The sequence below is a fragment of the Caretta caretta genome, chromosome 1 (assembly GCF_965140235.1).
Source record: "Caretta caretta isolate rCarCar2 chromosome 1, rCarCar1.hap1, whole genome shotgun sequence".
NCBI lineage: Eukaryota > Metazoa > Chordata > Testudines > Cheloniidae > Caretta > Caretta caretta.
Genome location: NC_134206.1, coordinates 48360752 through 48380176, shown reverse-complemented (window position 1 = coordinate 48380176; position 19425 = coordinate 48360752). Strand labels below are relative to the sequence as shown.

Below are 19425 nucleotides of genomic sequence, written 5' to 3'. Positions count from 1 at the left end.
AACAATTTTAGAAAAGATTACAAATTAAATTCTTACTTGTTTACAAGCGGAATGCTAAGTGCCCAGCCAGCAGCAAAATCTGGAAATTTAAAGATTGTAGGATTTTCAGCAAAGGCATAATGATGTATTATTGTAGATTCTTCATCATACAATGCTTTTCCTAAGAACCATTCCTGTAAAGAAAGGTGGGATATATCATTTTGCTCATCTACTGCATTGCTTTAATAAAGGAAACAGACAAAAAACAATATTCATACTGAATAAAATGAACCCGAGAGAGAGGATGTGTTGTTTGTAATGAGACTGACTAAAATTTCATTTGTTTGCTGATGGTGAGAACTGAGGAGGAGAAAACAGGGGAGGGAGAGAAAATATTTTAAAGATCCACACGCAAAGTACTTCCAAACCATCAGCTCCCTTTGGTCCTGCATCGCAGCAGCTTCCCCCTAAACTGAGGACTGAATAAGTCTAATACTACATTCGATGAAGTGAGCTGTAGCTCACGAAAGCTTATGCTCAAATAAATCTGTTAGTCTCTAAGTACTCCTTGTTCTTTTTGCGAATACTGACTAACAGGGCTGCTACTCTGAAACCTCTAATACTACTCTGAGTGTTGGCTAGAGGGTGCACCATATCCTCACAGGCTGAATCCACATCAAATTTGGAATCCATGTCCGTCAATCTTCAGTTATGTTTCACTAGTGATTTTTTCAGGCAAATATATTTTAAGTACCCAATCCCTCAAAAGAATAACTGACCGAAGATGACCAGAGTCTGTTCTAAGTTTTACATGAATGAAGCGGTAGAATAAGAAATTACTTATAACAGAACATTACAAAAAGGGCAGTTCAAGACATGATTTATTGTGTCGGGAGATATTTAATAAACTTAAAAGCTGGTACTTTCCCTGACATTAATTTTAAATAGCAAGACTGACTACTCACATGCCTAAAGTTAATTTCACATCTAAGTATTTGCAGGACTAGGACCCTAAAGAGGATTTTTAACATAAAACCAACACCTAAGAAAGGAATGGATCAGTATCCACAGCTACAGGGCCAAAAAGTAATACTAGGAACATTTGGATCATCTCAAGCAGTGGTTCAACAAAAGCTTTTTAATTGTAGATATTATTCTATGTATTGTTGCAGTGCCTCATGGCCCACACTGTTTGGCTTTTGACAATTTACAATATAAAATTACAAATTATTCAGGTAAAATGGACAAAGCTGGGTTCATAATTTCATCACAACATACAAAATGTCACGTAGTGTTATTTAGGTCATAGTAAAGATTGTGTCAAAATTCCAGTCTAAACCCCATTTTCCATCTGTTTATAACTTTCAGAAAAAAATAATCACTCTTTTTTTTAAAATTAGTCTTCTGGAATATATTATTTGATACTAAACTTTTAGATCTATTAGACAAAAAGAATATATTTAAGCAGAACATTAAGAAATATTAAGGCAGGACACCTCAACCTCAAGACATCCTTCCCTTCTTCTCAGCAACCATTTGTACAATTGCATATGGAAAGGCTCCTAATTCTCCAGCTCCCATAATCCCTTGCATCTCTATACATGTGCCAAACATGCTCCCCCATCTGATTCCCTAGTCAAGCCAGCTTCTACCAGGACAGAAGGAGGTTAAGGGTGAAAGGCTTCTTGACATTCCCTCCACCGAAGTCAGAGGGGTTCCTACCATCCCCTATGCTCTTAGGCACTGAGTTTTATCCCACCAACAAAATAAGTCCATTTTTCTTTGTTTACTATTAGTGACAACAGTATCCACTGGAAAGCTATCTAGCAGATAAAAATATTTGAGGAAGAATGGAAATGGATAGAGATGCAAACTCTTGTGTATAAAAAGGTACTATTCTGAGTAACAAAATCACTCTTTAAAAGTGAAACCATACAAAACATTTCCAGTCTAGATTTAGGGCCGTAAGGGTTGAATCATTTTGATGCTACATACATTCTATGCTATTTGACAACCAGTTTCAGTAAATTATTTCTAACATTTTCATACTATGGTAATATTTAGCGAGTCTCGTCAAGAGCAGGCACTGTGCTAGGCAATGTGTAATCAGAGATGTCACTCAATTTAATCAAATCACCAGAAACAACATGCCCTGGGTCGTGTGGAAAGGCTCACTCTGTGATATTATGGTGCAAAATGGAGAGCTCTCATGGTTGTATTGCTGTATAATATTTTTCTATACAAAAGCTCATGGCTGTAATGATTATTTTTCAGTCTCTGATATTTACATGACAATGATTTGTGATCCTGCTAAACTTCCTAAATAAATAAACAGACCAAAAAGTGGTTCTTATACCAAGTTAAGACCAAAGCTGACTGTGAAAAGTTACAAAAGGTTCTCACAAAACTGGGTGACTGGGCAAGAAAATAGCAGATGAAATTCAATGTTGATAAGTACAAAGTAATGCACATTGGAAAACATAATCCCAACTGTACATACAAAATGATGGGTTATAAATGCCACTCAAGAAAGATTGTGGAGTCATTGTGGATTATTCCCCGAAACCATCTATTCAATGTGCAGTGGTAGTCAAAAAAGCTAACAGAATGTTAAGAACCATTAAGAAAGGGATAAATAAGACAGAAAATATCATAATGCCACTATATAAATCTACGGTATTCCCACACCTTGAATAGTGTGTGCAGATGTGGTCACGATAAAGGATATACTAGAACTGGAAAAAGTACAGAGAAGGGCAATAAAAATGATTAGGGGTATGGAACAGCTCCCTTATGAGGCGAGATTAAAAAAACTGGGACTGTTCAGTTTAGAAAAGAGGCGACTACAGGTGGATATGATAGAAGTCTGTAAAATCATGAATGGTATGGAGAAAGTGAATAAGGAAGTGTTATTTACCCCTTCACATATTTACCCTCCTACACAGGAACAAGGGGTCACCCAATTAAATTAATAGGCAGCAGGTTTAAAACAAACATAAGAAAGTATTTCTTCACACAACGCACAGTCAACCTGAGAACTTGTTGCCAGGGGATTTTGTGAAGGCCAAAAGTACAAGTATGTTCAAAAAAGAAATAAGTAAGTTCATGGAGGATAGTTCCATTGATGACAATTAGCCAAGATGGTCAAGGACACACCCCCATGTTGTAGCTGTCCCTAAACCTCTGATTGCCAGAAGCTGGGAGTGGACGACAGAAGATGGAAAACTAGATAACTGCCCTGTTCTATTCAATCCTTCTGAAGCATCTGGCCTTGGTCACTGTCAGAAGACAGGATACTGGGCTAGATGGACCATTAGTCTGACCCAGCATGGCTATTCTTATGTAATTGTGTATTTTAGTTATGCTAAAATAACCTATAAGAACTACTTCCCATGGTTCCTGGGTGTAAAAACCATACATTATTTTCCTTACTCTATAAAAAGTAGAAAATGAAAACCATTGGTATAAAATTTTCATTAGAATATTGTGTCTGCAATATTAACCCACCAATCAACAACAGCAAGTACATTCAAAATTACATCTGATATTCTACTCTCAAGTGTCTTCTGTCACATCTAAGTATTGTATTCCGTATTATAGTTTTACAAGGTCATTGATGTGCACTGGATTTACAGAAATTATGGTTGTACATGCCTCTTGTTAGTTTATTTGTTTTAAATTTTAATATTTCTTTTTTGGCAGAATAAATTCAAGAAGAGAAGGAGTAGGCAGCACTGAAAGTGAAGTGTTATAGTGTGTTAAGCATACAACATCTCACAGGTATCAGAACTGCAACACAACTGAAAAATGGAGCAAGTTAAATACAGAGCATCAGCTTCTAATTTTGAACTCTTCCTAGTGTCACAAACTAATTTATTTAAAGGTGAAATATAAAGCTAATGTTTAAAGGTGTTTAAGAGCCAAATCATTAACAGAATGCATGCTGATTTAAAATTTAAATATTTACATTTTAAAACAAAAGTGCATTTATCCTGTGACACTCTATCCCATCACAAGCAGATTGTGATGTCAACAGCTCATGCAGGGGACCTAGATACATAGTGTCATAGCCTGATCCAGTGCCCTTCTGTAGGAACACCAGTCTGTTGTGAGTAGTCCGAATTCTGGGGCCCAAGTGCTTCCAAGCCAACTGGGCCTAGGCAGTCTAAGTCAATGTTTCTAGCTCTGAGGCTCTAGACCACATTCCCAGAATCAGACTTCTGGTCTGACATTCTTCTCTGAGATGTGAGGCACTGCTGCACAAGTTCCTAAAATTGATGTCTGAGACTTCCCAAGCCCCCCAGCTGCTTCCACATGAGCCCCCAGAGCTCCAAATAGGCTGCAGGTGCTCTGGGCTTCTAGTTTAACCCTTTCAAGAATAACATGGCAGGAAAGCAAGGTACACATGTTTAACAAAGGAATTTAACCACAGCGACTATACTCTTGAAGGCACTCAGGAGTTCTAACTCTTTGAAAAGTTACGGAGGTCCTGAGAAGCACTCCCTCCCTTGTCTGATCTTGCCTCTTCTGCAAGTCTGAGGTTTGTCAGCATTACCAGTTGGGCAGAGTTCCTCCTGCCCTTTTCAATCCTGCACGTCATGCTTCCAAGTGGCAATGGTCAGTCCCCCCTGCTCAAAGCAGTACCCAAATCTTATGTATGGTCTCTCTTCTTTTCCAGGTCCCCAGGCTGAGATGCTGCAGATCCACCTGCCATACTGGCACCCATGTATAGAAAATCCATAGTTTGATGGAGTCAGAGCCAGAAGCTGAGACACAAAAGTGATGGCTCCAGTTTGCTTTGTGATGGTTTCTGAGTGATGGTGCTTCAATGAGGTGGTCAAGCAACTTTCCTGGATGGGGCACCTATTTGGAATTCAATTCAATAAACTAGCATTGGGCAAGATTAAACGTGTTCTACCCATAATATAAAATGGAGGTGCTAATACAAAATGGAGTTCACAATTTGATAGACATATTCCATGTCATCACATATGGAGCCATGAACCCACATTTTGGCAGGTAAACAGCAATTCTTATATATTTATTAGGGCTGCCAAGTGATTTAAAAAATGTATCGTGATTAATCACGCAATTAAAAAAATTAATCACAATTAATTGCACTGTTAAATGATAACAGAATACCATTTATGTAAATATTTTTGGATATTTTCTACATTTTCAAATATACTGATTTCAATTACAACACAGAATGTAAAGTGTACAGTGCTCACTTTATGTTTGTTTTTATTACAAATATTTGCACTGTAAAAAACAAAAGAAGTAGTATTTTCAATTCACCTAATATAAGTACTATAGCGCAATCTCTTTATCATGAAAGCTGAACTTACAAATGTCGAATTATGTACAAAAAAACCTGCATTCAAAAATAAAACAATGTAAAACTTTAGAGCCTACAAGACCACTCAGTCCTACTTCAGCCAATCGCTCAGACAAACAAGTTTGGTTACATTTGCAGGAGATAATGCTGCCCGCTTCTTGTTTACAATGTCACCTAAAAGTGAGAACAGACATTCTCATGGCCCTGTTGTAACTGACACTGCAAGATATTTACATGCCAGATGCACTAAAGATTCATATGTCCATTGCATGCTTCAACCACTATTCCAGAGGATATGCATATGCATCCATGATGATAATATCCAAAGCAGAGTGGACTGATGCATGTTCATTTTCATCATCTGAGTCAGATGCCACCAGAAGAAGGTTGATTTTCTTTTTTGGTGGTTCGGGTTCTGTAGTTTCCGCGTCTGAATATGGCTCTTTTAAGACTTCTGAAAGCATGCTTCACACCTCGTCCCTCTCAGACCCAGACCTTGGCTCACCCGCTGTAGCTATTTTTAGAAATCTCACATTGGTACCTTCTTTGCATTTTGTCAAATCTGCAGTGACAGTGTTCGTAAATCAAACATGTACTGGGTCACGAGGACCAGATGGTATTCACCCAAAAGTTCTGAAGGAACTCAGATGTGAAATTGCAGGACTACTAACTGTAGTTTGTAACCTATCATTTAAATCAGCTTCTGTACCAAATGACTGGAGGATAGCTAATGTGAAGCCATTTTTTTAAAAGGGCTCCAGAGGTGAAAACAGCTATTACAGGCCAGTAAGCCTGACTTCAGTACCAGGCAAACTGGTTAAAACTACAGTAAAGAAGAGAATTGTCAGATACACAGATGAAAATAATTTGTTGGAGAAGAGTCAACATGGTTTTTGTAAAGGGAAATCATGCCTCACCAATCTACTAGAATTCTTTGAGGGGGTCAACAAACATGTGAACAAGAGGGATCCAGTGAATATAGTGTACTTAGATTTTCAGAAAGCTTTTGACAAGGTCCCTCACCAAAGGCTCTTAAGCAAAGTAAGCTGTCATGGGATTAGAGGGAAGGTCCTCTCATGGATTGGTAACTGGTTAAAACATAGGAAACAAAGAGTAGGAATAGATGGTCAGTTTTCAGAATGGAGAGAGGTAAATAGTGGTGTTCCCCAGGGGTCTGTCCTGGGCCCAGTCATATTCAACATACCCATAAATGATCTGGAAAAAGGGGTAAACAGTGAGGTGGCAAAATTTGCAGATGATACAAAACTCCTCAAGATAGTTAAGTCCAAAGCAGACTGCGAAGAGCTACCAAGGGATCTCACAAAACTGGGTGACTGGGCAACAAAATGGCAGATGAAATTGAAAGTTGATAAATGCAAAGTAATCCACATTGAAAAACATAATCCCGACTATTCACATAAAATTATGGGGGCTAAATTAGCTGTTAGCACTTGTCATAAACATACAGCTAAGGGTAGCCTAGAATTCCTCCTTACCTGTAAGGGTTTAAGAAGCTCAGATAACCTGGTTGGCACCTGACCAAAAGGACCAATAAGGGAAAGAAGATACTTTCAAATCGGGGGTGAGGAGGAAAGGCTTTGTTTGTGCTCTGTGTTGTGAATTCTCTGGGGAAGCAGAGAAGGATCAGATCAGAAAACTCCTTCTCCTAAAATCATCCTAAAATGAGTCTCAATATTGCAAAAAGAGAAAGTAAATAAGGCAAGTCGCATTAGATTATCTTTTGTTTTTAGCTTGTGAATTTTCCCTATGTTTAGAGGGCCGTTTATCCCTATTTTTTGTAACTTTAAAGTTTTGCCTAGAGGGGAATCCTCTGTGTTTTGAATCTGATTACACTGTAAAGTTATCTTCCATCCTGATTTTACAGAGGTGCTTCTTTTACTTTTTTTCCTTTATAATAAAGTTCTGTTTTTTAAGAATCTGGTTTACCTATTTGGTTGGTATATTATTCTCAAGCCTCCCCAGGAAAGGGGGTGAAGGAGCTTGGGGGGATATTTTAGGGAACAGGAACTCCAAGTGGTCCTTTTCCTGAATCTTTGTCTAACTCACTTGGTGGTGGCAGCAGTACCCATCCAAGGACAAGGAAGGATTTGTGCCTTGGGGAAGTTTTTAACTTAAGCTGGTAGAAATAAGGTTAGGGGGTCTTTCATGCGGGTCCCCACATCTGTACCCTAGAGTTCAGAGTGAGGAGGGAACCTTGACACCACTCAAGAGAGAGCTCTTCATAGAATCATAGAACTGGAAGGGACCTCGAGAGGTCATCTAGTCCAGTCCCCTGCACTCAAGGCAGGACTAAGTATTATCTGGACCATCCCTGACAGGTGTTTGTCCAACCTGCTCTTCAAAATCCCCAATGATGGAGATTCCACAACCTCCTTATGCAATTTATTCCAGTGCTTAATCACTCTGACAGTTAGGAAGTTTTTCCTAATGTCCAGCCTAAATCGCCCTTGTTGCAATGTAAGCCCATTGCTTCTTGTCCTATCCTCACAGGTTAAGAAGAACAATTTTTCTCCCTCCTCCTTGTAACAACCTTTTATGTATTTGAAAACTGTTATGTCCCTAAACAAATCAAATTTTTTCAGTCTTCCCTCATAGGTCATATTTTCTAGACCTTGAATCATTTTTGTTGCTCTTCTCTGGACTTTCTCCAATTTGTCCACATCTTTCCTGAAATGTGGCGCCCAGAACTGGACACAATACTCCAGTTGAGGCCTAATCAGCGTGTAGTAGAGCAGAAGTATTACTTCTCGTGTCTTGCTTACAATGCTCCTGCTAATACATCCCAGAATGATGTGTTTGCTTTTTTTGCAACGGCGTTATACTGTTGACTCTATTTAGCTTGTGATCCACTTTGACCCCCAGATCCCTTTCTGGAATACTCTTTCCTAGGCAGTCATTTCCCATTTTGTAGGTGTGCAACTGATTATTCCTTCCTAAGTGGAGTATTTTGCATTTATCCTTATTGAATTTCATCCTATTTACTTCAGACCATTTCTCCAGTTTGTCCAGATCATTTTGAATTCTAATCCTAACCTCCAAAGCACTTGCAACCCCTCGCAGCTTGGTATCGTCCGCAAACTTTGTAAGTGTACTCTTTATGCCATTATCTAAATCATTGATGAAGATATTGAACAGAACCAGACCCAGAACTGATCCCTGCGGGACCCCACTCATTATGCCCTTCCAGCATGACTGTGAACCACTGATAACTACTCTCTGGGAACGGTTTTCCAACCATTTATGCACCCACCTGATAGTAGCTCCATCTAGATTGTATTTCCCTAGTTTGGTTATGAGAAGGTCATGCGAGACAGTATCAAAAGCCTTACTAAAGTCAAGATATACCACATCTACTGCTTCCCCCCACCCACAAGGCTTGTTACTGTCAAAGAAAGCTATCAGGTTGGTTTGACATGATTTGTTCTTGACAAATCCATGCTGTTATTTATCACCTTATTATCTTCTAGGTGTTTGCAAACTGATTGCTTAATTATTTGCTCCATTATCTTTCTGGGTACAGAAGTTAAGCTGACTGGTCTGTAATTCCCCGGGTTGTCCTTATTTCCCTTTTTATAGATGGGCGCTATATTTGCCCTTTTCCAGTCTTCTGGAATGTCTCCTGTCTTCCATGACTTCTCAAACATAATTGCTAATGGCTCAGATATCTCCTCTGTCAGCTCCTTGATGCTCTAGGATGCATTTCATCAGGCCCTGGTGATTTGAAGACATCTAACTCGTCTAAGTAATTTGTGACTTACTCTTTCCCTATTTTAGACTCTGATCCTACCTCATTTTCACTGGCATTCACTATTTTAAACGTCCGATCGCCACCAACCTTCTTGATGAAAACCAAAACAAAGAAGTCATTAAGCACCTCTGCCATTTCCATATTTTCTGTTATTGTCTTTCCCCCTTCATTGAGTAACAGGCCTACTCTGTCCTTGGTCTTCCTCTTGCTTCTAATATATTTGTAGAATGCTTTCTTGTTTCCTTTTATGTCCCTAACCAGTTTGATCTCGTTTTGTGCCTTGGCTTTTCTAATTTTGTCCCTACATACTTGTGTTATTTGTTTATATTCATCCTTTGTAATTTGACCGCGTTTCCACTTTTTGTAGGACTCTTTTTTGAGTTTTAGATCATGGAAGATCTCCTGGTTAAGCCAGGGTGGTCTCTTGCCATCGTTCCTATCTTTCCTACGCAGTGGGATAGTTTGCTCTTGTGCCCTTAATAATGTCTCTTGGAGCCACTGTGGATAGTTCTCTGAAAACATCCACTCAATGTGCAGTGACAGTCCAAAAAGTAAACAGAACGTTGGGAATCATTACGAAAGGGATAGATAATAAGACAGAAAATATCATAATGCCACTATATAAATCTATAGTATACCCACACCTTGAATAGTGCGCGCAGATCTGGTTGCCACATCACAGAAAAGATATATTAGAATCTGAAAAGGTTCAGAGAAGGGCAACAAAAATGATTAGGGGTATGGAACAGCTTCCGTCTGAGGAGAGATTAAAAAAGACTGGGACTTTTCAGCTTGGAAAAGAGACGACTAAGGGGGAATATGATAGAGGTCTATAAAATCATGACTGGTGTGGAGAGAGTAAATAAAGAAGTGTTATTTACTCCTTCTCATAACACAAGAACTAGGGGTCACCAAATGAAATTAATAGGCAGCAGTTTTAAAACCAACAAAAGAAAGTATTTCTTCCCATGACACACAGTCAACCTTTGGAACTCCTTGCCAGAGGATGTTGTGAAGGCCAAGACTATAACAGAGTTCAAAAAAGAACTAGATAAATTAATTGAGGATTGGTCCATCAATGGGTATTAGCTAGAATTGGCAGGGATGGTGTCCCTAGTCTCTGTTTGCCAGAAGCTGGGAATGGGCAACAGAGGATGGATCAGTTGATGATTACCTGTTCTGTTCATTCCCTCTAAGGCACTTGGTGTTGGCCACTGTCAGAAGACAGGATAATGGGCTCGATGGACTTTTGGCCTGACACAGTGTGGCCATTCTTATGTTCAGAGAATCTCTAGTTTATAATTTTGTGAAAAATAAAAATATTAACTATTAACTAAATTTTACTGAAAGTACCAATATCACTTATTCAATGCACACAACCACTCCTTGTGGTTGAGTTTTGAACGTGCTTTAAATTTACACCGGAACCCCATTTATCGGATCTAATTAGGACTGGGGCCAGCTCGGATAATCAGGAAAAAGGGCAAAGAGCTAAGTGTTCCTTATTTTAAGATGGGGAGGGGGAGTTCGGGGCAGTCAGCCGGAGCCCCAGCCACTGTCAGCTCCAGGTGGCTGGTGGTTCGGTTTACACAGAGACCCGGATAATGGAGGCTTGGATAAACAGGGTTCTACTGTATATCAATAAAATGTGTTCAATTGATAACCATATATATTGTGGATAGTGAAACTAAAGTTCAGCGTTTCATTTTAATTATGCAAAAACACGGATTTTATGGGGGTTTTAATCGGAGAATTTGGATTTTTTTTAAAATCACAGAAATCTAGGATCCCTGGTTATGAGACTACAAATAGCATTTTAAAAACTCTATGTTATTAAGGGTCTCACATTTTAAAAGTGGTTGTTTAGAAGAGAGGCTATGCCAGATGGCTGTAAAGAAAGTGTATTTCTAAACAAAGTCCCACACTCATACCTGAAGTAAGGCTTCCCTCAGCCCTTGAACAAAATAACAGTAAATGAACAAGGCCAATTCCTGCCAGTTTCCCAAGTAATATAGAAGTATGGCTTCCTTCAGCCAGTCAAAGTAAGGATATCAAGATGCGTGTTTTTCAGCAAGTCCCCCAAAATACCAGATCAACAGTCCAACTCATGGCTCCCTTCTAACACAGCCTCTGTGGGCAGGGCAGTAGTCAATTGAGCAGCTCTTCCTTGATGGCTTTGGGTCTGGTCCTTTGTTCCAAAAGCTTCCTAACCCCTTTTCTTCTTGGGCAGGTATGAAAGATTACTTTTCTCTTAGGAACCAACCAGCCTAATAACAAAGAATTGTCCTACCAAATCAGACCAGGGTCCACCTATTCCAGTTTTCTGTCTGGCAATTGTCAGTGACAGCTGCTTGAAGGGAAGGTGCAAGAATCCCCAAAGTAGACTGCCACCCACTCCTCCTATGGCTGCTTTGTCGTCATGAGATCCACCTAAAGAAATCTCCTTTATGGTCAATGTAACAGGGTGCTGGCCAGGAGGTCCTGTTAGCCCAACTCCAATTAAGGGGCATCAATTGGGGCTGGCTGGGTATGGCTCGCCTAAGGGCTTGATGAGAAACACCTGCGGACCTTATTAGCCAGAGGGGCTATATAAAGCTGGCAGGAAGGAAGCAGGAGGGGGGAACAGGAAAGGGAGGAGCCTGTGGCTGTAGGTCCCTGCTGGCTGAGGAAGGTAGCTGTCCCCCAGGGAGTTGTGTTGAACAGACTGTATATTGATGGTGGTGGGAAGTGACACTGAAAATAAAAGAGCACGGGTGCTTGCACTCTAAGCGGTCTCCAGCTGATTTGTGGAACGAGCAGCGAAGGGCTCCGTTACAGTCAACTTTAGCAATTCCTCCAAGGCAGGACAGGTACTCATACCTTTTCATACCGCAAGCTTTAACACATTCCCTGCTTGAATGCGGGGCATATACTTCCTATGATAAGCTATTTAGATTTCCCACACACACTATTTTGTAAGCTACGAGCCATGCAAATACTGGTCTACAATGGAACTCTTTATAATAGAAACTATTATAACTTTAAAAAATAACATTTTATATTCATCATTTGGTATTTTAAATGAATTATTTGTAGGACTCTGTGTCTGTCACAGAGGTCGAGGAAGTCACTGATTACGTGACTTTCCGCAACCTCTGTGACTTCTGTAGGGGCCAGTGTGGCTGACCCTAGGGCTGCCCAAGCAGCTGGCTCTGAGCCGAGGTGCTCAGGTAGCCCCTGGGACATCCACACCAGCCTTCTTGGGACAGCCAGAGCAGCTGCGATCCACAGCCCCAGACAGCTGTTCCCAAGCAGCCGGCTGGAGCAGCCACAGTCTGCTGGCTCTGGCAGCGGTTCCCGGGTGGCCGGCCAGAGCAGCCATGGTTCCCAGCCAGCCATCTGAAGCAGCCATGATCCGCGATCCCCAGCAGCTGGTACCCTCGCCCCAGCAGCGCCCCCCCCTCCCCCGTGCCACCCCCAGCAGCGGCCCCTCCCCCCAGATTTAATCACAGGTATTTTTAATATGTCATGGACAGGTCCCAGACCGTGAATTTTTGTTTACTGCCCATGACCTGTCTGTGACTTTTAATAAAAATACCATGACTAAATCATAGCCTTAATTATTTGAACTAGTTTTCCAGTGTTTTTATCCAATACAAAAATCTCCTTCAAGCACATTCAAAAGATTAGACATCTGATGATTTTTTATTTCACCTTAGACTTGTCAAATCTTCTAAGTGTTTCCAGCAGCTTAACAATTTGTATTCTTGTATCTTCTTCACAGAAGAAAATCCATGAGGAGTTTCTACCATAGGAAGCAGAGAAGCTAACAAAAGAAAGAGGTTGGTTTACTACAAGATTGACTTCTGAAGAGATTACAAACCTGAAGTAAAACAAAGAAACAAAATCCCTGCTAACTGGAACTCAATCCCTCAACCATATGGACCCCAAAACAATTAGTGTCAATGCAGGATCATGGACCATAACCCATATGCAGTGAAATGTAGATGTCTACTTAAGGGAAACTCAAAGACCCTGCTCTCGGTTCCAGACTATCTGCCCATAATCTGCACAGAGATAAATGTGGATGTGCAGAGTAAATAAATTCAGAGTTCTCCAGGTACTGGTACATAACCTACTTCCCCTCCATCTTACCTTTCTTCCATAGAATCCCCTTGTTGGAAGTCTAACAAACAGAGCAATAACCTTAGAAGTGATACTAGTTGGTGTTTTAGCAAAACTGCCCTGCACTAACTATACTAGCCCCTGAATCTAATGGTGTTTGTGTTCTTTAACTCAGTTAAAAACTGCACAGATGGAAGGGATTTCCCTTCACTGAGGTTTAGTTAGGCAGGCAACAACTAATCACAATGCAGGATTCTCAGCCTCTCCAGGAGGATCTTCCCATTTTTCTCTCAGTCAAATTCTTCCACAACTAAAATATCTCTTAGCCAAATAATGCCCCCCTGTACTCTTAAAGGTGCTTTTATTGTCCTTCCTCTGGGAGGGAAAACAGTGCCTTCTGGGTAACAGGAAACAATTAAAGATGCATCAGTGGAGCAGTACTGCACAAGAGAATAATGCCTCGTGAATGTGTGGTGGAACTCTATGTAGATGCTTTGCAAATGTCAGGTAAGGGTATTTCCTGAATGGATGCCACTGAAGTTACTTATGCTCTTATAGAATGAGCCCTCATCCCATGCAGAGAGGAAGATACCACAATTGATAACAGATACAGCCAGAGATCAACTTAGAGACTCTGTGGAAGGAAACAGTTTGACTTTGGACTCGTTCTGCTGTAGTGAGGAATAATCTAGGTGATTTTCTAATTGGTTTAGTCCTTTGCAGCTAGAAGGTAAGAATGCATTATTCCTCGAGGGAATGAAGTCTCCTCTTTTCCCCCAATCCATGTAGTTTCAGGAAAAAAAAAACCCCACAGCAAAGTGGATTGATTGGTTTATGTGAAACTCTGAAATTACTTTGGGGGGTGAATTTCAGATGCAGCCATAAAGAGACTTTCTCCTTATGGAATATAATGTATGGTACATCAGCGCTCCCAGCTCACTTTCCCTCCTGGCTGAGGTGATGACCATAAGGAATGCAACTTTAATTTATAAGTGAGAAACGGTTTGAAGGGAGGCTTACTGAGTGCCAAAAGAAGAAGGTTTAAGTCCCATTGAGAAGTATGTTTCCTTGCTGCTGGAAAAGTTCTGATTAGGCCCTTTAAACATCCGTTAATCAGAAGTGAGTGAAAATTGAATAATGTCTGATGGTGGATGGCATGCATAGATTGCTGTCAGGTTGCCTCGTATAAAACTGAGGGAAAGCCCACCTGTTTTGAGAGAGAAAAGGTAGTCCAAAATGAGGGAAATATCTGCTGACTCAGGAGATACATGTTTCTGCTGCGGTCAGATGGAGAAATGCTTCCACTTGGCTGAACAGCATATCTAGTGGAATCTTTTCTGCTATTAAGGATGGCTTATACAGCTTGAGAGCAGACATGTTCTACTGCTGATGCCCATCCAAAACTAAACCATGAGATGAAGCGCTTTGGGGTTGGGATGCTTGATCCTTCCCCATTTCTTGACCCAGAAGAAGGGTAAGGACTGGATGCTGATCGGAGGACATTTGGAGACTAAAATTATCTGGATCAGCTGGAGGCGATGAGGATGACTCATGCCCTGTCTTGACAAATTTTCTTTAAGACCCAAGGTAGGAGTGGTAAGGGAGGAAAGGCATAGCTCAGATGGCCTGACCAGGGGAGACGGAGAGCATCACCCTGAAAGTGTAGTCTTAGAGCTCCTCTGGAACAGTATATGTTGCATTTCTTGTTCGTTTGGAAGGCAAAGAGATGCCAGGTGGGAGTCCCTCATTAAATAAAGATGTTCTTAACTACCGAATCATCCAATTCCCACTCATGATCGATGGTGAAATGCCTACTGACGGCGTCCACCAACACATTCGGAGTTCCTAGAAGGTCAGCTGCCATCAGGATGATTTGATTCCTGTTACACCCATTCTATATAGCGATTGCTTTTACACACAAGGGAATGGATTTCACCCCTTCATGTTTGTTGATGTAAAAAGCAGTTGTCATACTGTCTGACATTATGAGGACATGGTGCGACTAGATAAATTGCAGAAAAATCTTGCAAGCGTTTCAGACTCAGTGTTCCAGAAGGTTGATGTATATCCTGGCCTCCTGGGATGTCCAAGTGCTCTGTGCCATATTACTGTTTATGTGGGCTCCCAGCCTGAGAGAGAGAGGAGTCTGCAATGATCATCTAGTCTGGCGAGGATAGTAGGAAGGGGACACCACACATCCCTGATGGAAATCCTTCCCCATCACACACTGGAAGGAATTGTTACCACGGTATTTATGCTGTGTTTGGTTGGTGAATACACGGTCTGGAACCACACCTGAAGGCAATGTAGGTGGAGTGAGCTGAATGGGCTCATGAAAGTGCAAGAAGCCATGTGCCCCAGGAAGGAAAGACAAGTACTGTCTGGAGCTCAAGAGTTGCACATAACCTGATCTATCAGGTCACTCATGGTGTGAAACCTGTCCCTTGGTAGATAAGCTCTTGCCGTGACTGAATCTAGGTTGGCCCCTACGAAATCTATAGTCTGCATCGGAGTGAGGACAGACAGACTTTACCAAGTTTACACTGACTCCTAGTGAAGAAAGTAGTTGAATAATTAATAAGGTCAACTCATAGGCTTCCTGATGTATCCTAGCACTGAGAAGCCAATTGTCAAGATAGGGAAAGATGGTGAAGCTGTTCCATCTGAAATGCACTACTATTACCAGAAAGACATTGGGGGCAGTGGTGAGGCCGAATGCAAGCACCCCTGTACTGGACGTTACTGGGGCCCACCACAAATCTGAGAAAACACCCGTGGGCAGTGAACATGTGAAAGTAAGCATCCTCCATATTGAGAGCTGTAAACCAAATGTCTTTTTCCAGGGAGGGATTATTGACACCAGAGTGACCACGTGAAATTTCAGCTTGTGAATAAAGTGACTGAAAAGATCGAGCATAGGTCTCCAACCTCCCTTCTTTGTGAGGACTAGGAAGTATAGAGTAAAAAATCTTTTCCTTGGTGTTGAAGAGGTACGCACTCTATTGCTCCTCGCTCAGAAGGGATTCCACTTCCTGCGTGAGAATGGTCCCTGAAGAGGGGAGGGATGGGGGTTTTGAAAGACAAAGAGAAGTAAACTCAATTGCATAGCCACACTGGATGATAGCTAATACGCACTTGTCCCTTACGGCACTCCAGTTATGCAAACAGAGAGCAAAATGATCCCCGAAAGGTATGTGTAGATCGGGTAATGGTGGCATCATTAATAGTTTGCAGCTCTCAAACTCTCGTCAAAAATATCTTTTTGCTGGAGGATGGGATTGAGATGGTGCAGCAGATGTGGGAGATGCAGGGAAACAAGACTTCTGTACTCTTTGTCTCTTATGAGGAGGGTCATAAGATCATTGGTGATAAAACTATTGAGATGTTGGTCTGTCTGTAAGGCTGCCTTTCTTTGATGCCCTTTTTGGGGCAGGTGTCTACATTCCCAAGGAATGGAGGATGGCCCTGGAGTCCTTTAAAATATGAAAGAACTCATCCATCTTTTCGTTGAAAAAGTGGGCTTCATCAAAGGGCAAGTCCTCTACAGAATTTTGGACCTCCCTGGGAAATCCTGACGTGTGTAGCCATGACTCATGGCGCATCACAGTGGCTGTTGCTATTGACCTAGATTATGTGTCTGCTGCATCAGCTGCTGACTGAAATACAGTTCTCTTATCTTTCTCAATAAGACCCTGGAAGTGGGCACTGTCATGCTGTGATAGCTTGTCTATAAAGTCTCAATTTAGAATAGTTCAGATAGTGATATGTAGCCAACAATGCTTGATAGTTCACTGAGGCAACAGGATAAGACAACAGGCTATATATGGTCTGGTTTAAAAGTAAATTACTCATTCGCCTTAGGCAAGTAATCTGAAAGTTCAAAATGAAGAAGCACTTAACCTGATGAATAAAGCGGAAAATGTTTTATAATAAAATTTGAAATTATAGTTGACATTTCTGGGCCCCCTCTATTTCCTAGAATGTTACAACAAGGTACTGTCCACTTGTAAGACTTACCATCTCATGTGGCGAAGCTTCACTATCAGGGATTATAGCAAGGATGCTACTGTAATACCTTATTTATCTAATTTCTTCTCTCTTTAGCTAAGGCTGGCCTTAAAAGACCTTATTCACCTTTAAAGCTCACTATCCATTCTTGAGATCTTGCTCACACAATCTAGCTAACTCTCTTTGAAGCAGACAAGTATTCACTGCATTTGCTTTTGGTAGCAGTCATAAACAAATATACTTTAATACTAAGTAGCTGGCCTGCTACTATGTGGAAGATACAAATCTGAGTCCCAGACCAGGAGGGGTGGGGAACACTACTGAAGCTGGAGGGAGGATCAAGCATAGCTCACCAGCAAGATCACTGAAGGGTTCTGGAGAGAACCATCTCTGGACTCCCTTTTACTGAATGGTGGAGGAGAAAAAATAAAGTGAGAAATCTCTTTGCCCTTTCCCCTTCCCAGAGGAACAGAAACACTAAATATGAGAAGGAAAAGCTCAGAACAAAATTTGTTTCAGATCCAAAGTCAGGAGAAAAAACAGCAGCTACCTGTAGGGTCATCTCAGACATTGTATGTTATATATTATGATATGAGAGGGTACCTTGTCCAGTAATTTTTCTGACTTCTTTAGTCGTCTTCCTATTTCCATATGTTATTCACAATATTCTTCTCAGACATTTGTGATGAAATGCATCCAGGTTTTGTATATCTTTCTCGGTAAATTGCCATGTCTCACTGCTATATGTTGTGACAGCGATAACAATTGTACACATTCAGTTGTGTCTTGAGGGAGATGTTTTTGAGTCTTCCAAATGCAGCGTTTGCCCTCCCGATTCTTCTTCTTATTTCCTCGGAACTAGTACCATCTTGGCTGATGGCACTTCCAAGATACGTAAAATTGTCCACCTTCTCCAGTTTCTCTCTTCAATTTTGATTTCTGTCCCTATAGGCTTATCCTATGACTTTACATTTATTTGCATTGTATCTCAAACCTATGCAAGAATGGCAAATGTGGGTAGCCCAATGTGCAGCAAAGCATGGGATGGACTAAGGTCTATACAACTGTAAACGTGGGAATGACAGATGATGATGACCTACAATACAGAAGCAGCATACGGAAGTCAGCTTTGATAGATCGTGAGCTGTACAAACCCAATGTTGATATTGCAGCACTTCAGGAAACAAGACTTGCAGATGCTGGTTTTGTCCAAGAGGCCAATTATACCCTCTTTTGGCGAGGTAAAATCTGTGAAGAAACTCATCTGCACGGTATCAGTTTTGCTGTGAGAAACAAGTGGGTAAAACTCGTAGAAACACCCAATGGGAAGTCAGGAAACCTCATAGTCATGTATGATGGCCTGAAGAAAGCTCTCGGTCCCACTGTTGACATGGTTGCCCCTCTCAAATTGCACAGTGGTGAAATCATTACAGATAAAAGGAAGCAGTTGTCTCATTGGGTTGAACACTATTCGGAGCTATTCGCACAAGAAAGAAACATCACCAGTAAATCACTGGACCAAATACCAAGTCTACAGGTCATGCCAGAGCTAGATGTGAAGCCCACTGTAGAAGAGCTAAGCAAAGACATTGATTTGCTTTCAAGTGGCAAGGTTCCTGGAAAAGATGGCATCCCAGCAGAAATCCTCAAGTGCAGGAAAGACAACCTATTACCATATCTTCATCAGCTGCTACTTAAATGCTGGAAAGAGGGTGAGGTACCACAAGAGATGTGTGATGCAAACATCATCACTTTGAATAAAAATAAAGGCGAAAAGGGCAACTGCAACAACTTCAGGGGTATCTCGCTACTAAGTGTAGCAGGAAAAGCTTTCACGAAAGTCATCTTAGTTCGCCTACAACAGCTAGTGAATCGTGTCTACCCTGAATCACAGTGCGTATTCAGGGCTGGAAGATCAACTATAGACATGATATTTTCTCTGCGTCAACTCCAAGAAAAGTGCAGAGAGCAAAACTGACCATTGTGCATCACCTTTCTGGACCTAACCAAAGCATTCGACACAGTCAGCAGAGCAGGTCTATTTGCAATAGAAAAGATACAATGCCCACCAACCCTGTTAAGTCTTATACGTTCGTTCCACAACATGAGAGCAACTGTCCAGTTTGACAGGTCCACTTCGGACAGCTTTGAGATTGAAAACGGAGTGAAGCAAAGATATGTTCTTGCCCTTACGCTCTTTGGAATGTTCTTCTCGGTACTCTTGAAC

At 41.1% G+C, this 19425-nt stretch overlaps 1 protein-coding gene across 7 annotated transcripts in view; it reads right to left on the bottom strand.

Annotated features, from left to right (window-relative positions):
* B3GLCT (beta 3-glucosyltransferase) overlaps positions 1 to 19425 on the bottom strand; it is a 145822-nt gene that overhangs the window by 49350 nt on the left and 77047 nt on the right. For all 7 annotated transcript variants that reach the window (XM_048847064.2, XM_048847022.2, XM_048847058.2 and 4 more), the window contains 2 exons: positions 12780 to 12891; positions 37 to 173 (listed from right to left, as the gene is read on the bottom strand). In XM_048847064.2, coding sequence (XP_048703021.2) covers positions 37 to 173; positions 12780 to 12891 — 249 coding nt within the window. The remainder of the gene's footprint in view (positions 1 to 36; positions 174 to 12779; positions 12892 to 19425) is intronic.